Source organism: Saccostrea echinata, unplaced genomic scaffold (genome assembly GCF_033153115.1).
Source record: "Saccostrea echinata isolate AGI-Se365-2 ecotype Australia unplaced genomic scaffold, CSIRO_AGI_Sech_v1 ptg000015l, whole genome shotgun sequence".
NCBI classification, from domain to species: domain Eukaryota; kingdom Metazoa; phylum Mollusca; class Bivalvia; order Ostreida; family Ostreidae; genus Saccostrea; species Saccostrea echinata.
In genome coordinates, this window is record NW_026889764.1 from 13,944,411 (window position 1) to 13,965,012 (window position 20,602).

At 32.7% G+C, this 20,602-nt stretch overlaps 3 protein-coding genes across 3 annotated transcripts; 2 read left to right on the forward strand and 1 right to left on the reverse strand.

Annotated features, from left to right (window-relative positions):
• Window positions 1-710: 710 nt before the first annotated feature.
• LOC133187896 (uncharacterized) lies at window positions 711-2,209 on the reverse strand. Its single transcript, XM_061323286.1, has 3 exons — window positions 2,146-2,209; window positions 1,495-1,668; window positions 711-940 (listed from the first exon to the last, which is right to left on the reverse strand). Exons 1-3 carry the CDS (start codon window positions 2,207-2,209, stop codon window positions 762-764), a joined length of 417 nt encoding a protein of 138 aa, XP_061179270.1. The 3' UTR covers window positions 711-761.
• A 9,816-nt stretch (window positions 2,210-12,025) lies between these two features.
• Window positions 12,026-14,484, forward strand: LOC133187646 (uncharacterized). Its single transcript, XM_061323062.1, has 5 exons — window positions 12,026-12,236; window positions 12,434-12,619; window positions 12,706-12,906; window positions 12,980-13,069; window positions 13,167-14,484. Exons 1-5 carry the CDS (start codon window positions 12,026-12,028, stop codon window positions 14,441-14,443), a joined length of 1,965 nt encoding a protein of 654 aa, XP_061179046.1. The 3' UTR covers window positions 14,444-14,484.
• Window positions 14,485-15,123: 639 nt separating this feature from the next.
• Window positions 15,124-19,505, forward strand: LOC133187647 (uncharacterized). The gene is made up of 6 exons (XM_061323063.1): window positions 15,124-15,259; window positions 15,604-15,795; window positions 17,239-17,433; window positions 17,657-17,857; window positions 17,998-18,087; window positions 18,204-19,505. Exons 1-6 carry the CDS (start codon window positions 15,124-15,126, stop codon window positions 19,484-19,486), a joined length of 2,097 nt encoding a protein of 698 aa, XP_061179047.1. The 3' UTR covers window positions 19,487-19,505.
• The last annotated feature ends 1,097 nt before the right edge of the window (window positions 19,506-20,602 follow it).

Below are 20,602 nucleotides of genomic sequence, written 5' to 3' on the forward strand. Positions count from 1 at the left end.
CTCGTTTGATAAGAATTTGAGGAAACTTGCACCAGACTATGAATTTTTACCCCGTTTCAACTCGAACTTTTACAGATAGTAACTTAACAATTGATCTGTCGATATTTGTGCAGCAATATCTCCAATCCTTGGAATATTCTGCCCCTAATTAGACCATGTTTCTGTAAAAATAAATAGGGTATGCCCTTGCGCCGAAACGTTTTTGTTGATGTTCTTTATAACTTTGTGTAGTAAAGAGCTATGACGTCATAATGTGTACTGACTATCACTTGTCGCGGGTACCAAATTTGCATTAGAAAATAAGTTTTACCTTTTCTGTATAACAATTATAGCCCTAATGTGTTTTTATTAGTTCATTTGCATAGAAACGTCTATACTTAGCCTTAACTCACTTGCGAACAAGCAAAAACTTTAAAAATAAACATAAACCTTCTCATTCGGTAACGCTCTTAAATTCACTCTCAATTTTAACGTAATGTTACTGAATCAATTTACAGAAGTTGTGACGTGAATCAGTTTATTGTGAGTCTTCTACTCTCTGGAGTTTTCTTCAACAAAGGATAACTATTGTGGGAAGATGCACTAAGTCTCCAAAGAGGTTGAATATGATGAAAAGCATGATGTCGACAGGGAAATATGAAGTTTTATGGCCCTGTCACGTGATAATCTAGAACCAATCAGATAATTATATAACGCGTTGTATAGAATAATTATAATGAGGTATAATAATTCTCTTTATTTGATAAGAAATATTCTCAGCATTAAGGACAATTAGACAAATTAGATAAATGATTGCACAATTTTAACTTTGGGTCCCATCCTGTATTTTTCTGACATTCCATCGATGTTGCTGTTCCGTAGGAACACACATAGTATTTGGTACAGTTCTTTGGGTCAGGGAACTCGCCGAACGTGGAGGGACATGAAAACGCCTTTGAATCTGTGGAAAAGAATATTGAATGAAGATAAATAGATATACTCATTAGGGTGGATATGGATTGGATTGACGCTGATGTCTGATCCTCTGTGTGTAGATCATGAATTAATATTTATCTTGATTTATTCTCGCAACGTTACGCCATTGAATTTAAAGTTTTAGACCCTCAGATCTTTTATCAAGTAAGACGTTCTTTGAGGTTTTCAACTATTCATTTCAATTTACAAAGATAAGGTACTTGAAAAATAAAATTGTTTGCAGAGAATTTTGCCTGGTTAAGATCAACATACTCTGAAGAAATATTCGTTAGATATCACTTTTCCTATAGTAAGGGAGGAAAAACTGTTTTGTTGCAAAATAAAAATACATGTATAATATATAAAAATAGCTGGAAAAACACGATAATCTTTGCGTTTCTATTCTGTCGCTGTTTCTATCCTATCAACCATTTTAATAGAAAAAGTAAGTCATTTTTACATATTTTTGTAACATAATTTATCAAAACTTACTTCTACATAAGAATAGATAAATATATAAAATATGAAATTTTTTTTTACCAGGCTTGTCATCTTGAAATTTACATCCCACTTCTGCGGCATCTACACATGTGGAGTTCTTTTGGTCCCATGCAGTACCAAATACACAGGTCATGTTCATTTTGTATCCATGTACACATGCCTGATACATTGTGCAGTCGGTAGGATGAGGACTAAATGTTCCATGGACACAACCTAAAATATGAATATAACAGTGATAAAAGTGAGCAAGAAATGTTGCAAAACCCCAGATTTATCTATCATTGTTTTCAAATTTGTAAAACAATATTTTGAGATGGTCAGTTACATACATGCAATCGTAAGGTATAGGGTAGCTTCCCCTGCCTAATAGCTACTGTAAACCAATTATTATTCGCGTCAACTTTTATTCGACTGAGGAAACATTCTCTACAAAAACAAAGCAAAATAAATGGTTCACGGCGATAAATATTCGCGAGTTAGAGTAGGTCGCGAAACTCGCGAATATTTCTCGCACGCGCATAAAAGTTGGTTTACAGTAAGCTGCAGATATCTTGTTTTTCAATGAAAAAAATATATTATTCAATGTTACTTGCACTGAACATGTCCTTTTGCCTCGTGAAATTGAATATATCGAATCAAAAAGTCAAATTTTCAAATAGTTTATTATAAGTTTATATGATATTGACTTACTTTTAGTTTGTCCTTCAGTGAGGCTGCAATACACGCTAAGGATCAGAAACACACAAGCAATCATTTCGCTTGGCAAAGTGATCCATTGCAACCTGACTACATTTATTTATTCAGTTTAATTAAATTTCAACGATGTAACATTTGTATACATGTATTTCAAAGTGAAGGGAAAATCACTTGAATGCTTATAAATCATTAAAGATGTCAAGACAAATGTTTTCTCTCTCTCTGAATAAATATAATATTGAAATACTGCCTTCTTATCTGAAACAACAGGTGTTAATAATCTAATGTAAACAATTGTACTGCAAGAATTAAGGATTTCTTATCTACCATGTTTCTAACAATTTACCACACCAATCTAAAATAAGTGTATTGATGTAAAAACATAATATTATCATTAAATATTGAATCCTCATGAACACACTTAATTTTTTATTATTATATATTTTAGTATTTCAACATATAAAATTAATTTTCTTTGAAAGAATTTAATCATTACATAAGAATAAAAAAATCTTTTGTCATTATAATGATATTAATTTTTCAAAGTGATTTGGTCATAAAATTGATTATGCAGTTTTACACATGAGACATTTTGCGTATAATTCAAAAGCATTTGCGATAATTATATATAAATGGTCCTGTCTTATTAGATTATGCTAAGTTCGTTTTTTTTTATTATCAGTTCTATCTAAAGTCAATTATATTCTAATACTTTATATGGATATATATTTTGAAATCTGAAGATAACTAACATTGATCATGATCAAAAGTTCATTTCAATTATAATTTAATTAAACTCACTTAAACACAATTATTTTTTAAACGTAATTAAACATACACTATGTAAATCATTAGTAAATTTCAGTTAAGCTATAAAAGCCACGAATGTGAAACCTTCTATTACTTGTAATCTAGGTATAACTACTGAGTTTGATTTTTTTTTTTACACCAGTGCATGAGATTCATTCGCCAAAAAAACGCTGCAATAGCAATTAATTTTACTACAATCAAAGCAAAGGGATCAAAATAATGTTTAATCATCTACATGAAACCTTTGTGTTGCCATGAAAATCCATGGATTTTTACACTTTGATCAGTCTGGTTATCTTGAACTGTATGCCTAAGAAGGAGTATATCTTTCAAACTTAGAAGTGATTATTTGGTTGTTATGGTTTTCTATTTCCATGGCAATTTTCCTTAAATTGTAAATTTGAGATTTTTAGCTATTATAATTCCACAGGAAACAAACATTGCAAAGGACAAGTCTTACGGATTAAGATAGTTAAAAAAAATATTATAGGAAATCCACATGATATAGCAATGATTACATCTGAACGACATCCTGAAATTTTAAAGAAAAAACATTTTTTTACTCCAAACTACGAGGGTCATTCAAAAATTTCCTAGACTTTTGCCATATTTTTTCTATTTAACGTCCTTCATAATTTAATTTGGAACTCATATTCTAGCAATAAATCCAAGTAATTTGATTTAAAAATTCACTTATATCATGACATATATCAAAATTATCTAAAATTTAAGACTGCAAAAATAGGGTCACGGAGCAAGATCAAAATTAAGTAGTTCTCTAACAATACACTCAATGATGTCAAAACTTTTATCTCTAACAAATGGCGCTTGAACGAAAAAAAATGAAACTTTCAAATTTAGTTTTCTTTTTTATATATAATTTCAAAAGCCAAATAATAACATAGTGCATTGCTTCATTAAAGAGAAATCAATTTCCGAAGACATGTAGTCCTCTTTGAAAAAAAAGCAGAAAAGGTGACATTGAAGAACGTCATGAAGCTGCAAGTAGAGATATAATTTTGTTTTGCCCTCGGGGAACCTCGAAAACAAACTCTGAAGTTGAGGAACCAGTCAATATATTAGAAAAGATCGTGCATTTGTATATAAATGGTAAAGAAAGTTTTTGAGTGGAAGAGACTTTGAATCGGATGATGGCCGGTCTGAGAGGAAACAAATATCATAAAAAATATGGTCAAAAGAGCTAGTAACGTCATAGAAAGTGATATGCGGCTTCACTGAACATTGTGAAACTTGTAAAGCAGAATTATGCAGTGAAGAATTAGGAAAAAAACTGAAAAACCAACTTATGCTAATCAAACAATTGTTAGCAAACTATGTGTCGAGTATTATGAAGACGTTTTTAATTAGTTGGTAAGGCTAATTACAGACAGTGTGTGGAATGTCGAGTGAGAGTAATTTTAAGAAACTTTCACGACATTGCTTTTGAAGTTACAATATTGTTAAGAGTGCTCCCAAAACATATTGACGGTAACATTAAGTAACAGGAGAAAACAGGTGCGATCGTGCGCCATACAGGAGTAATCATCCACTGTCGGCCAGATACACCCGCCATGTACTCCTTGTCATGATCGGGTAAAGGAAAAAAACCGTAGACAATTCAATGTGAAAAATAATGACCTATTTGTATGAAAGACTTCAGTCAAAATTCGACCTAACGATAGATTCTATTGAAAAAGGGTCATTGTATAGACCATATAATGACAGATTCTATCTACAAACAAGGTCATTGTATCGACCACTTAATTTTCTAAATGTTCACTTTAGACGAGAGTGTTGATGTCCTTGTATCATCAACTTATTTGTCTCTAGTGTGCCTTGTTTTAGAAATTGTGTAGGTAGTACATGCTCTTGCGTATCAAATCAACTATGAAACATAAACTCGATAAGCAGGTGATAATGATATATTGCTGCATAAGTAAGAGAAGTTGAAGTCATAAGGTTTAAACTTATGTTGTTATTTTGAAAAAAAAAACAATGCTTATCTCTACTGATAAAATTATTCGTTGATTAAATATGAATCAGAGAAAAGTTTGATTTCCATGGTAACTAAAAAAAAAGTGGAAACAATGAAGAAAACTTCAACATTCATCAGCAATAGCTTGTAATTCCTCTTATAATTAGATTGAATAATAATACTGACCAATAAGTTGTTGTTACGGGACTTTTAAACCGTCTCCTTCAAAGTCAGAATTTCGCAAATTACATGGTTGTTATAACGAACTTGATTGCAAATGCAACATATCGTAGGGTGGTATTTTTCTGACATGTTTCTGACATGTTTCATACCAAATTGTTGGTTCATTTTTGTTAACCATTTTGATTACGGATTACCCCGCCTTCCTGATCAATACATAGGTCTCAAGGCGGGTGTGACCTGCTGACAATTGATGCTTACTTCTCCTATACACTTGATTCCATCTCTGGTGTTTCCAGAGGTCTGTGATTCTGCCCTGTTCACGGTTCTTATTCTTTACTGGATTTATGAGATTGCTCGGTGTTCGTTATCTTTATCGTCACCTTTTACATTGAACAGCATGGAATTCCATATACGACAGTCAATTGCTTACTGCCAACTGCTCACTTCCACAGCAAACTGATTACTGCCTCTGCTTATAGATTATACATGCATTGTCTATTGCTTTAACTTTAATATATGGATTCCATGTACGAAATCTAACTCCTTACTGCCAAATGTCCACTGTCACTACTTTTAGTTATATTCTCCGTCACTACTTTCGTCCGAATATAAATTAATTATACTCTTTATTCTGTACTTATAAGTAAGATTGAAAGAATAACAAACTCATATATATATGGAATGCTGCTCGTCAGAACGTTTATAACAACACATTTTTATTCAAATTCAACATCCGAATGCAATACTTTATTGTTTATCGTAAAATAACATATATACATATACATTTATGTGTGCATCTAATTTACTGGTTTCCATTCCTATTCCTACGTTCTATACGAGCGGTAGAGTGACTTTTCAAGCACGCACCTGCTATTTATATGAACATGTCACGTGACAAAATATTTTACCCTAGGCAATATGTTACTTTTTCTGTAGTTTTTCTAGTGCATAGATATAAACATCTTTATCCAGGGCCTTAGTAAAAATTATAGTATGTGACAATATTCCCCTTCCCTACAGATGTAGAAAAATGAGATATTTATTTTTACCCCCTTTTCTGTCTTTACATATGTGTGCATCTTCCGCCCTTTCTGCCAAAATACCTTTTGTCTTATGTTGCTCATCAGGAAAGTTAGGAGGTTAGTGTTTTGATATCAAGAGGATATACTTTTCCCCCTCTTTCTCCATGTAAACAGTGCTGGACTCCAGTTAACGTTCTTTTGTGGCTTTTGTAGGTAAATTCAAGCCTGTGTATTAAAGATAACGCAATAATATTTATAAGAGTGGAAGTGAGCAATTAGCAGTGAGAAGTTGAGGTTAGCAGTTAGCTGTCGTATATGGAATTCATTAGAATACAGCTGTCAATTTAATCTTAGTATCAAATGAAACCGACAGCTAGTTGACTGAATTATTTTTTACGGTTGGGGAGAGTCTTATGAACGGATTTGCCCGCTGGAACAATATTACTGTAGATTCATTCAATTTTCAACAGTTTCTTGAAAATGAGCGTTACATAAATAGTTGCCTAAAGCTTTGGCTAACAATTTGATTTGAAAATGAATTGAAATCTTCGAGGAGGATTCCAATATACGAGTTAATGAGCAAATGTTGTCTTATGCAGCTAAAAGTAGATTTAAATATTCTGTAAGTAAATACAAAGCTGAATTAAGCAAGTCGTACTTGTGTCAACGTTTCATGGTGCAAGGGTAGAGTAACATTTAATCTAGCGACCGCGTGTTATTTATTTAGAGGCCACCAAATATTTTAACTGCTTCCCATACTTGATATGTTTTAACCCTTTTAACAGACTTAGACTTCCGTAATATAGTGCATGTATCTGCTCACTTATGAAAATACAAGAAAAAATAATCAAATTAATTAAAAGAAAAACACGTCACAGTTTATACAACTTTTTTTCTATATAAAGAATACATTTCTCAATAGGAAGTACTTTCTCTATTAAGAACGCTTTATTCAGATTTGTTTTTACATTTTTTTTATTTTTACATTGCATCCCATCCTATGTTACATTTTCGATCTTAACATATTGCTCCCCCGTGCTATAAATATGAGATGACATGAAAATAATTTTGGATCTAGAGTAATCGAAATGGTATTCTGATTGATTATGTATTTAATAACTTTATGATTAATTAATAACGAATATGGATATTATAAAACATGGAAAGACAAGAATTACGGGCCATATCTCTCAACTAAATTACCTTAAATTTCTTTTCGTGAAAAATAAATAGAAATATACATGAAATCCAATATATAGAAATGAGAAAATCTAATCCTGGCCCTCTCCTAGCACTTGGGAACATCACTTTAAAATATTAGACAAACAACCCTAATTTTACAGTACATATAGATGCTTGCATTTTAGTTCCACTATCCGTAGATCTGTTTTTTATTAAAAGATGTTTTTTCTCTATGAAAAAAGTGAAGATAAAGAAAAGTAATCAATCTCACACCCCATGAACAATACGAATCGTGGAACCCCCCCCCCCCCCCACAATAAAAAAAAAAAAATGGAAACACCAGAGATGGGAGCAATTGCCGAGGAGATGTAGGCATCTTTCTTTCCGTAGTCACACTCACAAAGAGAGATATGTATTGATCAGGTATATGGTGTAGTCCGTAATCAGCATAAGTATATAATACAATGAACTAACAAATGCTATAAAACATGTTAATATTCCATTCAACGATAAGCTATGTTTTATAAACAAAGCAACTATAATGACCATAGAATCTACGAAATGCTGAGATTTATCAAGGCTGTTTAAAGCCCTGTAACATCAATGTTAATTTCAATAGCCTACCTCAATTTAATAGTTAGTCATACTCAAAACACGCTCTTGCATCCAAATCAGTTGGGATTTAACCACTATACGCTGGTGATTAATATTTTGATAGAATTTTGTTATCTTCACATTTCACTATATACCCCATAACATGCATTATTTTGGTACGATAGCCAAACATGTATAAAAAGTTCTTGGTTTTTATAAAACTCAAAATTTTGTAAGAGAGAACTTTTTTCTAACGTTTACCAAAAATTATAACTGACTGGAACTTTATGTTTAAAGAAAATATATGTGTATAACCGAAACTGATTGTAATTATAATTTATTGCATGTGTAAATATATACGTACATTTGCAAATATGTTCCCTTACATAACACTGAGCAATGTTTATCTATCACTGTATAGATACAGGTTGGTCACGTGACCACAAATTCATTGTTATGTCAAAAACGGTCTACGAAATTACACAGTGACGTCATGTAGTCGACGCATTCTATGCATTCGATTTAAACAGTTGAGGTTTGAAAAATTAAATTATTTCATATGCTGCTAGGTTCAGGACTCCTATATTTACATCAGCCTATGCAGGGTTCGGAAAAATAATTATGACGTCGCATTTTATACAAATGAATGTGGATGAATAGATATAAATGTTCTTTTTTCATAAACACTAAAATGCTTTCATTTTCCATAAATAATATAAATATAAATTGATTTACAACTTATTTTGCCAAAATAACATTAACCACACATAGAATGAAAGCTAACGATCTCTATGTTCCGACTGAGATGACGTCATTGACTAATTTGACACGTAGTTTCTCTTTAGTGAAGGCGTGGGCTAAGTTATAATAGTAGTTTGTAAATATTAATATTTATGTGAAACAGGTGTGATCTGACCAAAATGGTAAAACACGTAGATAGCATCCCTTCTATTTGGAAAAGTGCTGGGAGCTGGTTGTGCGTTTTGGGTTTCTTCTGTAATCTTATATTGTGCCAATACTTACTGCGTCCTAGCTGCATGATATACGCAAATATCTATCGGGATATAAATACGGGTTGCTACGTGATGACATCTTCCATAAAGCCCTCCTTATTCATATCCTGATGAACGTAAAAAAATGATACATTATTTCTAAAATTATATAAAATGAATAAATGTAAACAATCGAGTTCCTATCAATCAGTCTTTTTGTTCTTTCTTGAAGAAAATTATTTTTTTTTAATACATTTTCCAATACAATTCTGTTGCACTTTTCATCTTATTTATAAAAATTCTTAATAAAGAAATGCATACAGTAGATATTCATTTTTTTTTTAAAATTATTATTATACTTAATGGTGAGTATAAAAATATAGTTTTCTTATTTAAGAAAGGCATAGAGTGTCCTTATATTGATTATCAGTTACGATGATTGACTTCCAAAATGTAGTTTCTTCCAGGGCTGGTTACTCTTATTTACATGTATGTCCATTGTATTCATTCTAATGTCAGTTTATATTTCAATACAATCTTTGAGCAAAATTAATGAACAAATAATTTGCCTTGATTTAAAAGGATAGACAATCACAAATCGAATAAGAAAAGAATTGACCTTACCTTGCTGCAGAGAATTCTAGACTAGTTGCACTATTGATTTTACATTAGTACTAACATATTTGACAGATCAAGTTTAACAAGGCGGGACTTTTAACACGCTTTCCTTTCTGTCTAATTTCAGATTTAAAAAAAATGAAAATGTAAGAATATCATAGAGTTATACAATTCCATTTTTTTACACCATGAATCAGAGTTAAATAACATATTCCCAAATCCTTTTAAGATATCTCCAGAGCTATAGAGCTCATTGTCCAAAATGTTGTTAAGGTAATCAATAGTCTTTATTAAAATGCCAGTGAATTTATGATCAATTTGATGAAAGTACTTTAATAATTGACCCTCTTATGTTGTGCCAAACTCTAGCTAGGTAAAAATCTGTTTCAAGTTAGTTCTTGAAGGTTGCATGAAATGCAATCACATATCATCTACTGCCCATCGGCATTTAAGTTTTCTTGGAAGATTAACAAACTATGAAATATATAAATGTTTAGAAAGGTGTAAGCAATATACATGTATGTGTGGAATTTCGTGGGTTATAAAATAGTGACTTTAGTCACTATTGATGAGAAATTGAATGTATTCATTTTGGGAAGCAGATAAATACGGCTTTCTCATTGAAAAAAAAAATGTAGGTCTTTTATTACTTTCTTAAAAACTTCATAATGATAATCCCATAAGCAGCAAAAATTATTTTGTATTGTCTTGTGAAATATACATTGTACAAAGCTTTATATAGGAATGTTCAATAGATAGTAAGCGCAAACCTTATGTGGTGTTTTTACACATTTTACAGACCTGTTGACAAACTTTGAATTACCCTTCAATGGTGGCTATCTTTCGTCTATTGACTAGTTTATACTTTTTTCGAAACACAGATATCTTAAGAAATTGTGATGAAATCGTGATTGGTTTCCTTCGTAAGCGGTAGATTTAGCGCTGTTAGACAACTACCGTTCTAGCTTTCTCCTTATCTATATGTATTGGAATTGTGATATTTTTTGGTCGATGATTTTTCTTTTTAAATTGCGATTGATATTTTGAAGTTGCAAGCTCTTCAGGTAAATATTAGTGTCTGTGGTTTCGTATAGTTTTGTCTTTTTTATAAATATGATAGACTTTGAAAGAAAAAAAAAGTTTGTTAAAACTTCCGAAATTTGTGTTATACTTTTAGACAGATATTTTCGCTTCCTGACATTTTTTTTTTAATTTTTCTAAATATTCAATATATTGATTTGCATGGTAATATAACGGCGTGTGGTTTTAATGAGAGGTTTGCATGAAAACAAATGTGAATTGATACCATCTTGATGATCAATCTGTACATGACCGAGCTGTGTTGTCAGCATTGTGTGACAAGCTTGTCAACGTCTTTAGAAAAGGTAAAATTAATTCATATTATTCTTACAAAGTTTCCTTTTCAAACGTTTATACATAAATATATTAAAAATAAAATTAAATGAATTAAAATGAATTGCATAATTTAAAACAAAAATCATTAAAATTTGAACTAAAATTTCTGTAAAAAAGAATTATTAGCATTTGAATCAAGCAGCTTTAAATAACTTCCTTCTTTTGTCTGAAGTTGATTATATTCATTTGTCCTCATTTTAATACAGATAGCAATGTATACATGTGAATTACGTAAATCTGTGAATTAAAATATGTATCATATTATAACCGATGCACTAACTTAGAATTATAGAATATATCATTGTCCCAAACAATTGCTAACATTCTTTTGAAGACCAATCTTTTAAATTAAAGGATGCTGGCTGTTAGATCAGTGATTGTCACGTGCATTATATGCATAATTGTAACTAATGTTGAAAGTGCATGCCGGAACCGCTGTGACAAATACCGGACTGGTAAAGGAACAAAGCCTTGTTCCTATAAGCAAACAATGCAAGGAACCTCCTACCGTTCTTGTGGCTTTTTATGGCGAAGTCGGTGTCCGAAAGGAACGTAGGTGTAGCTTCAATGTGTAACTTATTATGGCCTTCGACATAAAATTGCACAATTTAAATATATAATCAGTCATTTTTAATGTAAAATTTAATATACTTTTTCAGCTATCTTTACTACACTACGAAGTATAAATGCTGTGACATAACCTGTTCAGGTTAGATGAGAAATAAAAGGGCGTGCGCAATATTCGCGTAATGTACATGTATTGCATGTTGAATTATATCCAATACATGTATTTACAAATTTTGTCATCATTAAGTATTTTATATTTTCACAAAATTCTAAAATTATATTCTTCCTGAAGTATATAAGGTCAAAGTTAAGCATTTAATTAATTTTTTTTTATTACTGTAAGAAATAAGCAAGAATAAAGCATTCAGAATATAAAAAAAAATCTACTTTAAACCCGGACTAATTTTAAGTGCACATGTATTATGCAAATAAAGGACAATATGAAGAATATGATAGGATTTATCAAAGTGTTTTTTTTTTCTTTGAATTATAAAATTATATGATGTATATATTAAATGCTTCAATATTGTACAGTAAACGGGCGATGGGAACAATGGAGCAGTTGGTCGATGTCAACCTTCTGCACAAAAACCTGTGGAAGAGGTACGCAAACCTTCAAAAGGTCACGGCAATGTAATAATCCTACACCAAAATATGGAGGAAGAACTTGTTATGGATCAAGAAATGAATATAAGCATAATAGCTGTTTCATCAAGAAATGCCCAGGTTTGACAACGATATCATTATTGTTAATACGTCATTCCAAGTGTTCTCTGTTCTCCTTGAAAATACAAGGGCAACAAATTTTAAAAGAGAATTATACAAAAGAAATATCGCATGATTTATTATTGTACATAGGTCCCAAAACAGAGCAATTTACATGTAGTTTCACACTTTTAACATTCAATAAAATTTCATTTAAGTCGATGGTGTTTGGAAGAACTGGAGCACTTGGGCGTCTCAAGGATGGTGCTCAGTTACCTGTGGGAAAGGTGTCTTAAAACAAAGTCGGTCACGTTCCTGCAATGGTCCAAAGTATGGAGGAAGAGATTGTATTGGAAAGAAAACAGAAATAAGAGTACGTGATTGCAGTAAAGACTTTTGTCCAGGTAATTTTTTAGTTATGCTTTTAAAAACAACTATGTGTATAGGTTGTAGTTAAAACGAACAATAAGATAAAGAATTTTTATTGAAGTGAATGGTGCTTGGTCCTCTTGGGGTGAATGGGAGAAAATTGGAAAATGCTCTGTCACATGTGGAAATGGACAACAGAAGTATATGCGAACACATAAATGTAATAATCCAACTCCACGAAACGGAGGAAAGGATTGTGATCAAACAAAAGCAAAGGAAATAAAACACAAGAAATGCGTTTTGAAAGACTGTCCCTTTGAAGGTAACTAAATTATAATATGATATGTGTGAGCCTTTTTCGAAAACGGGTTTTGCACGATTTTTTTTGTTTCTAGATCATCCCGTGTGCATGGAAAAAACCTGTAGTAGATACGGGGAATGTGGCTGTGCATTTGGGTTCTATGGGAATGGATTCAACTGCAAAGGTTTGGAATCTATTTCGAGACAAATACTTTACTTTTTTGCTTATTTTAGTCACAAAATATCAAGTAATCTATCAAATGCAATATATCTTTAATAAAGGGAGTCAAGGTAAAAGATTTTTGGTGCTTTTCATGGAGACCATAGATGTGAAAGACACCCAAAATGATAGTAACAGATCAACAGAAATTCTCATTGCTTCTCAAGCAGCTAGCAAACTATCTTTGGATTCGTCAAACAATTATCTTTTAAAATCTTTAAACAATCGTATCAACAGCATCAATAAAGGGGCAACTACATTATCAATACCAGCTCGGATGCGAAGTATAGATTTTAAGACAGAAAACAAAGCAATGATACTGGAGTCATCAGAACCAGTCTCTGTCTTTACACTCAACCATGATGGATACTCGTCAGACAGTACTCTTATTCTTCCAACAGACAGACTAGGGACAAAGTACGTTGTTGGGTCAACAGAACCTTATTCCTCGCGAGATTCGTCCCATAAGAGCCAGGTGGCTATCGCTGCACTTCACAACGACACAACCGTAAAAGTCACCTTGAAACTGAAATCTAAAGGCACATTTTTGTATCAGAATTTGAAATACAGGAATGGTGATAAGATAAATTTTAAGTTAAACAGGCTCGAAAATTTCCAGTTCTCTCATACATCAGATCTCACCGGAACTTTTGTTGAATCAAACAAACCCATTGCCGTTTTCTCTGGGAATCGCTGTAATAAATTACAGAGGTTTGGGTATTGCAGTCACTTAATTGAACAACTTCCTCCAGTGGATAATTTAGATAACCAGTTCATTGTACCCCCAAGCCTAGAAAGTAGTGGGACTAGAGTACGCATTGTTGCGGCTAAGAAGACAAAAGTAATATTTCATTTCGACGATTCAAAGAGGGAAAAAGTGTTGAAGCCAGGTACATCCAAGGACGTTGAGATTTATGGCCACCACTCCATTTATATTCAAGCTGATGGACCAATAATGGTTTTAAGCTTTGCTGTGCGGTTGGGTCGACGTGGGGAAGGTGACCCATACATGTCTGTTGTTCCCGGCTTCAACCAGTATCTCAGTGGTTATTACATTCTCGTTCCTAATGGATATACGAAAAATTATCTATCCATCATGGTAAAAGCAGCATCAAAGGCCAAACTACGGATTGATGACAAGGCCTTGTTTGATGATAATATTTCCTCGGAAATCAGAGTTCAAGCTGAACGAGAGAAATATCTGGTATTAATTGTAAGGGTGGACGCTGGTGGGCATAAAGTTGAGACCCTTGATAAGTCAAGGTTTGGTCTAATGATTCATGGTCAAAAGGATGGAGACAGCTATGGCTATGCTGCCAACATTATAAAAGTTTCATAGTGAACCATCGTTTCAAATTCCTTCTTTGGTATTTTTTCAAAGATGGTAACGATGTTGAATCACTGAAAAATAAAACAAATGCATGAAGAAAAAAATTCTTTCTTGTCTTTAAAAAGGTATAAAATGTACGGAAAATTTCATGGATATATAATGTATTTGTTTTTCTGTGCAATAATAACACAAATTAAGGTATAAGCATCTCAATTAATGTTTTTTTCCAAAAAGAAAAAAATCGAGAGTACGGAAAAAATCGATAAAAATATGTATATTAAATAACTCGCAACAAATGGTGCAAATTTCGTGTTAGATACCAATAATGCTTTCCTTGCGTGACAAAATATGAAACTAGAGAAGAACGATAAGATCAAACGCCTGCATGCTATTGGTCTGCTTCTTCATTCCTTTGGCAGCGGTTTGTGGTGATATTATCAAAGTTAAGTATTGTAGTTGATTTTTTTTCACTTAAAATTCTCTTTGTCGAATCAAGATTTCTGATGCAAACAAATCTTTACATTAAAATACATGTTTAAAATTATTATAAACCGAAATTTGTTTAACAAAATATTCTCAAATATATAAAACTGTTCTAACCATACAACTTATTTGGTTTAAAGGGATGACAAAGTCCATATTATTGGGTTTAGTCTTCTTCGCTTGTATTGGACAGCGCATTTTCGTAAATGCTTATTGCCGAAATCACTGCGATAGCCTTTATACAGGCCGTGGAACATATCAATGTCTCAAGAAATATACAACAACTGGCTACTTTACACGTGGCTGTGGATGGTTATGGCGCAAACGATGTGTTACCGGAAGGTAATCATATGAAACTGAAAATTCATATACATAAAGCATTAAGCAATTCAGTACATGTATTCATTTGATGCATTGAGGTATCTATTTTATATAGACAATTAATATGTTGAACATTTACTTGAACAGCTTCAAGAAGTATAATTCGAAAAATGCCTGTTGTTCAAAAACTTGCCCAGGTATTTCACTACACAATTAAAAATCTGACTTTAGACTCTAACATATCTATGTTTAACAAATACATTGAGAAAAATATGACCAAATTCAAATATATCAAATTTTAAATATATCTTTTTTTTGATTTGAACTATATCATGTTATGATGCAGCAAGAAAATGTGCTTGTAGTAAATGGAAAATGGGGAAGCTGGAGTAGCTGGTCGCAAATTTCCGGTTGTTCTGTTACTTGTGGCCATGGAACGGAGAGGTTTAGACGATTACGAAGCTGCAGTAATCCAAGCCCCAAATATGGTGGACAATCTTGCTATGGCTACAATTACGATAATGACTATAAGAGATGCTTTAGAAAATATTGTGAAGGTATTTGATATATTGATCTTTATTTCTCTTTGATACATGATATGAATTAAACCTTGCTTCAATTCGCGGAGTAATGAATTGGTTTTTGTGTCGCGAGTTCGAATCCGACTGCTGGACATGGAGACCGAGATTGCATAAACTTGTGGCAGTTAATCCTGGCACACAAAGGATCCCATGCAACTCTATGGCTATAATTGCTGAATGCAGTTCATAACTTGTATTCTTGCACAAGCAATTGGAAGCGTACCAACACGAGTGAAACATTAAGGCACGTAAAACAACCACACATTAAAACAACCGACGAAACTTCTAAAAAAAAGCCATCTGCAAGCATGATATCTAAGTTTGCTCCTAAAGTTAAGATATTGCACACCCGTCCTAAGATGAAAAAAAAAAACGTCCTTTACTCTCTACAACCGTCACCTTCCTAGTTCCTAAGTACTTAAAATTGCACAATCGTAATGTGCCATTAGAATGTTATCTAAAACAATTAATGAGTTGAACTAATTAAGGATTGGAATTGTTGATGACAACATTAGTGAATTTGTTAAAATTTATCTTTATGTAGTTCTCCATTTCGTCCAGATGTATTTGAAAAAAAAATGGAGAAATTGAAATTTCTTTTTCTGATCAATATACGCTGAAATTTAAAGCTTCAGTGGTCATTTCTTAGTCGAGGTCTGCATGAAATTGAAGGAGACCCTATCGTATCAAAGAAAAGTTGAGTTGCTTATAAGCAAAGTTGTATAAGTTCCCTTTACACTATCCATTAGACTATTTACTATAGTAAAAGTAATTTACGTCCGTTTGTCAGTTTGTTAATTATATAAAATTAATTTATCTGTTAGCTATGCAAGTCCTATCACAATGAAATATTCATACAATCCAATCTTTTAACCTTTTTCCAAGAATTTTTTAAGAATTATCTCCCAAATCTCTCCTAGTTATATCATCCTAAAAACTGTCTTAGGACCATCCTAAGTTTTATCCTATGACACAATAAGTCATATCTTAAGACTTTTAAATGACACTTTCGAAAGCATACCTACTGTTCTCGAGACAATGAACTGAAAATATACTTAAGTTATAACTTCAAATAATAAAATAATTTTGAAAAGAGATTAAAGTTTTTGTCATGAGCTTGCATTTGAATATTGCTCCAATTTTTTTTCAAATAAAGTGGTGTTGATTGAAAATAATGAAAAAGAAAACCTAGAAATGATGCGCCCCCAGCTCCTACACCCATCCTGAAAATAAGTGAAATAAAACAAAATGCATGAGAAGGAGACAATTGAATAATGTTGACTGAAAATAAGTTTGCAATGTCATCTAATCATCAATTATCTTTGAAGTGAATTTAGACTCTACCAAAAATATGGTATTCGAATTTTAATATCTCTATATATCATTGTTATATAAGTTAGATTTTATTATGTTGCAAAGTTCATGGCGGATGGTCAGCATGGGATTCTTGGAAGCCTCAGGGCTCATGTTCTGTGACTTGTGGATCAGGAATTCGAAAATTTACAAGATCTCGGTCATGCACCAATCCAGCTCCAAAATACGGAGGAAGAAGTTGTAGCGGACAAAAAACAGATTCTACGACAAGATCGTGTTTTTCTGGCAAACAGTGTCCAGGTAGCTTCAATTTTCCTTCATTTAGACCGTTAACGAGGATCACAAGTCTAATAGTTTATATCTAATACCCTGCAAATTATTATGCGTGCATACACATATGTATGAAAAGAGGCTAAGGCTGATATGTAGTTATTCGTTCAAATGGGATAAGTATTACATTCAAATGTATTAGAATATGAGTACATCCGAGTTTTTAAACATTTTTTTTTCATTTACATTAAAGTTAATGGTAGATGGGGGAAATGGACCGCGCTAATGCCGAAGTCACCTTGCTCTGTAACATGTGGGACTGGGGTACAGATATTCTACAAGAAAAGAGATTGCAATTCTCCTAAGCCGAGATATGGGGGCAATAACTGCCGAGGAAAAGCACAACAAAAGTTAAGGAGGAAATGCTCTACAAATATTGCTTGTCCAGAAAAGGGTAAATCATTAACTAAGATATTGTTATTTACACTTGTACAAAAAAAAAAAAAAAAAAAAAAAAAAAAAAAAAATCTGTAGGATTTACTGAAAGTTAAAAGAATTCGATAACTCAATATGAAAGTACAATTTACGTTCCAGATTCTATCACATGCAGAGAAAGACAATGTAGCGAGTTTGGTACGTGTAAATGTTCTTTTGGCTTTTATGGAGACGGATTTACGTGTACAGGTACATAAAATACACATTTTTCGTTTAATAGTATCAATATCTTATCAGTCCTATTGTATAACATTAAGAAAAAAAGTAGGAGAAAATTGCTTTTATGGTATTATAATATTTTACAGGAAGCTTAGGAAAGAAGTTTTTGGTATTGTTTATGGAAAACGCAGTTGATTACTTTAGCTACAAAGACCATTATTCCAGACTTTACATCGCCTCTAGAAGAAATTGCACAGCTACGTTAAGAGCATCTTCCACGTTACCTACTAACATGAAAGCAAAGGTTTCTAGATCTCTTCAAGTGAGAGAAGGACAAACTAAATTTGATGTTCCAATTAAAATGCGAACGCTAGATTTCAAACAAGAGAAGAAAGGGATAATTGTTGAGACATCTGAGGTGGTTTCCCTAATTGCTATGAGTTACGATGGTTATTCCTCAGATACGACACTCATTCTCCCAGTAGAAAGACTTGGTCGTCGATATTTGATAGGTTCCTCAGCCCCATATAACCCAGATTCCTCTGACTATAACAGTCAAGTTGCCTTTGTTGCTGCAGAGAATAATACAACAGTTTCTGTAACCTTCAACATAGACGATGGACACGTTCTTAAATTCAAAAACAAAAAGTATAAGACTGGTCATAAAATGACGTTTAACCTGAATCAATTTGAGGACTTCCAGATATCTCACAATCGCGACCTAACCGGAACGATAATTGAATCATCGAAACCCATTGCAGTATTTGCAGGAAACAGATGTAATAAACTGAAGAGACACGGTTACTGCAGTCATCTCGTGGAACAGCTTCCTCCTACTACTGATTTTGACACAACATTTATAGTTCCCCCAAGCCTTCGAAGGAGTGGAGGCATGATTCGAATCATTGCGTTGTCCAGCACAAAAATTAAGTACGAAATCGACGGCGTGAAGGCAAATAAATCATTGCAAAAATCTCGCCATATTGATATCGAAGTGAAAGATAAAAGCATCACAGTCATCAAGTCGGATAAGCCCGTTTTGGTTCTTACTTTTGCCGTTCGAATCAGTCGTCGAGGCGGTGGCGATCCATACATGACAATGGTACCCGGGATGTCGCAGTATATTCATCAATACTATGTGCCGATTCCTAAAGGTTTCGATGCCAATTATATGACAATCATGATTTCCTCTAAGGCCAAGAAGTATCTGCGTCTCAACAAAAAACCGCTGTCGCCTGATTCCTTTGTGTCAGAGAAATCTGTGAAAGTTAATGGAGTTGATTATCTTACCATCGTCTTGAAAGTTTCAGGTGGTGCCCATGAGGTTGAAGCAACAGATGGAACAAGATTCGGTTTATTGATCCATGGACAAGGAAGAGAAGATGGATATGGCTACGCAGGAAACGTTGTCCGCCCGGGCATTGTGTGAATATTTGAAATAATTTTGTTCCATAAGAAAAATGGTATGATAATAAATAAATCCTATGACAAATTTTTGTGTCTTGTTTTATCATGAGATAATGGAAACAAAGATTAATATATTCTGAAATATTAGTTCGTTTAAATTTTCTTAAGAAAAACATGTGTGTGCCGAAAATTTTTTTTTTTCAGTTCAAATACAGCGGACGATGTGTTTGCTGTGGACAACTTTTAAAAAAAAAAGTATTTGAAAAATATTGCTCAGCAAAATAGCAAGATTGCAAAAACCTTACTTGGCCCTGAAAATTTTTGAGAAATCATATTTATTCAGTTCAACTGGACAACGCCTAAATTATTTTGAGGCATAGAGATTGTAAATCTAATAAAAATTATTTCTTCAAGTTTCACCATTTCAATATTAGTTTAACATCCAAATATAATAGTACATTCTAATAGAGCTGCTTTTGATGTCAAACACCTTGTAGAGAGGGTATTTATAGGCATTGCCTGTTACCCAATCAATTCATTATTTTGAATAAATATTGTTTAAAAAAAAAAAAAGAAGGAAAAAAAAGCACCTATGCTATATTTTTATGGCCATGTATATGTTGCTGGTATTTACAACAGGAAGAAACATAACAAAAAACTTTGTTTTTGTCATACCGAACTGATCCCAACGTGCAATAATACTAGAGCTTAAAGGAGTAAGCAGCAGCTATTTAAAAATTTTTGCAAAGTTTTAAATCTTTAGAAAACCAATTTAATTCCTTTCAGGAAAATTACAGACATTTTTGAAATTTTAAGCCCCAGAAACTTGGGGAGACACTAACAGCTCAATTTTATGCAGTTTAAATGTAGCTGTAGACTTCCTTCGGGCTGACGTAATTAGTGAATGAATAGGCTTTTCTTGCTTTCTAGAGGGAGATCAACCTGATAAATGACCATGGACGTTCAGTTACAAATCAAACTTCTTTATTTACAAAGGATCAATGCGTATTTTCTGAAATCCAATCGTCTTTGGCCTTGATTCTATATCATAATTGTCATTACTGTTGAAATTGTGATAAGTCATCACGTTTATGACAAAGCTTGGTTGTTAGGCTACCATTAACGTCATTTTCTAGTA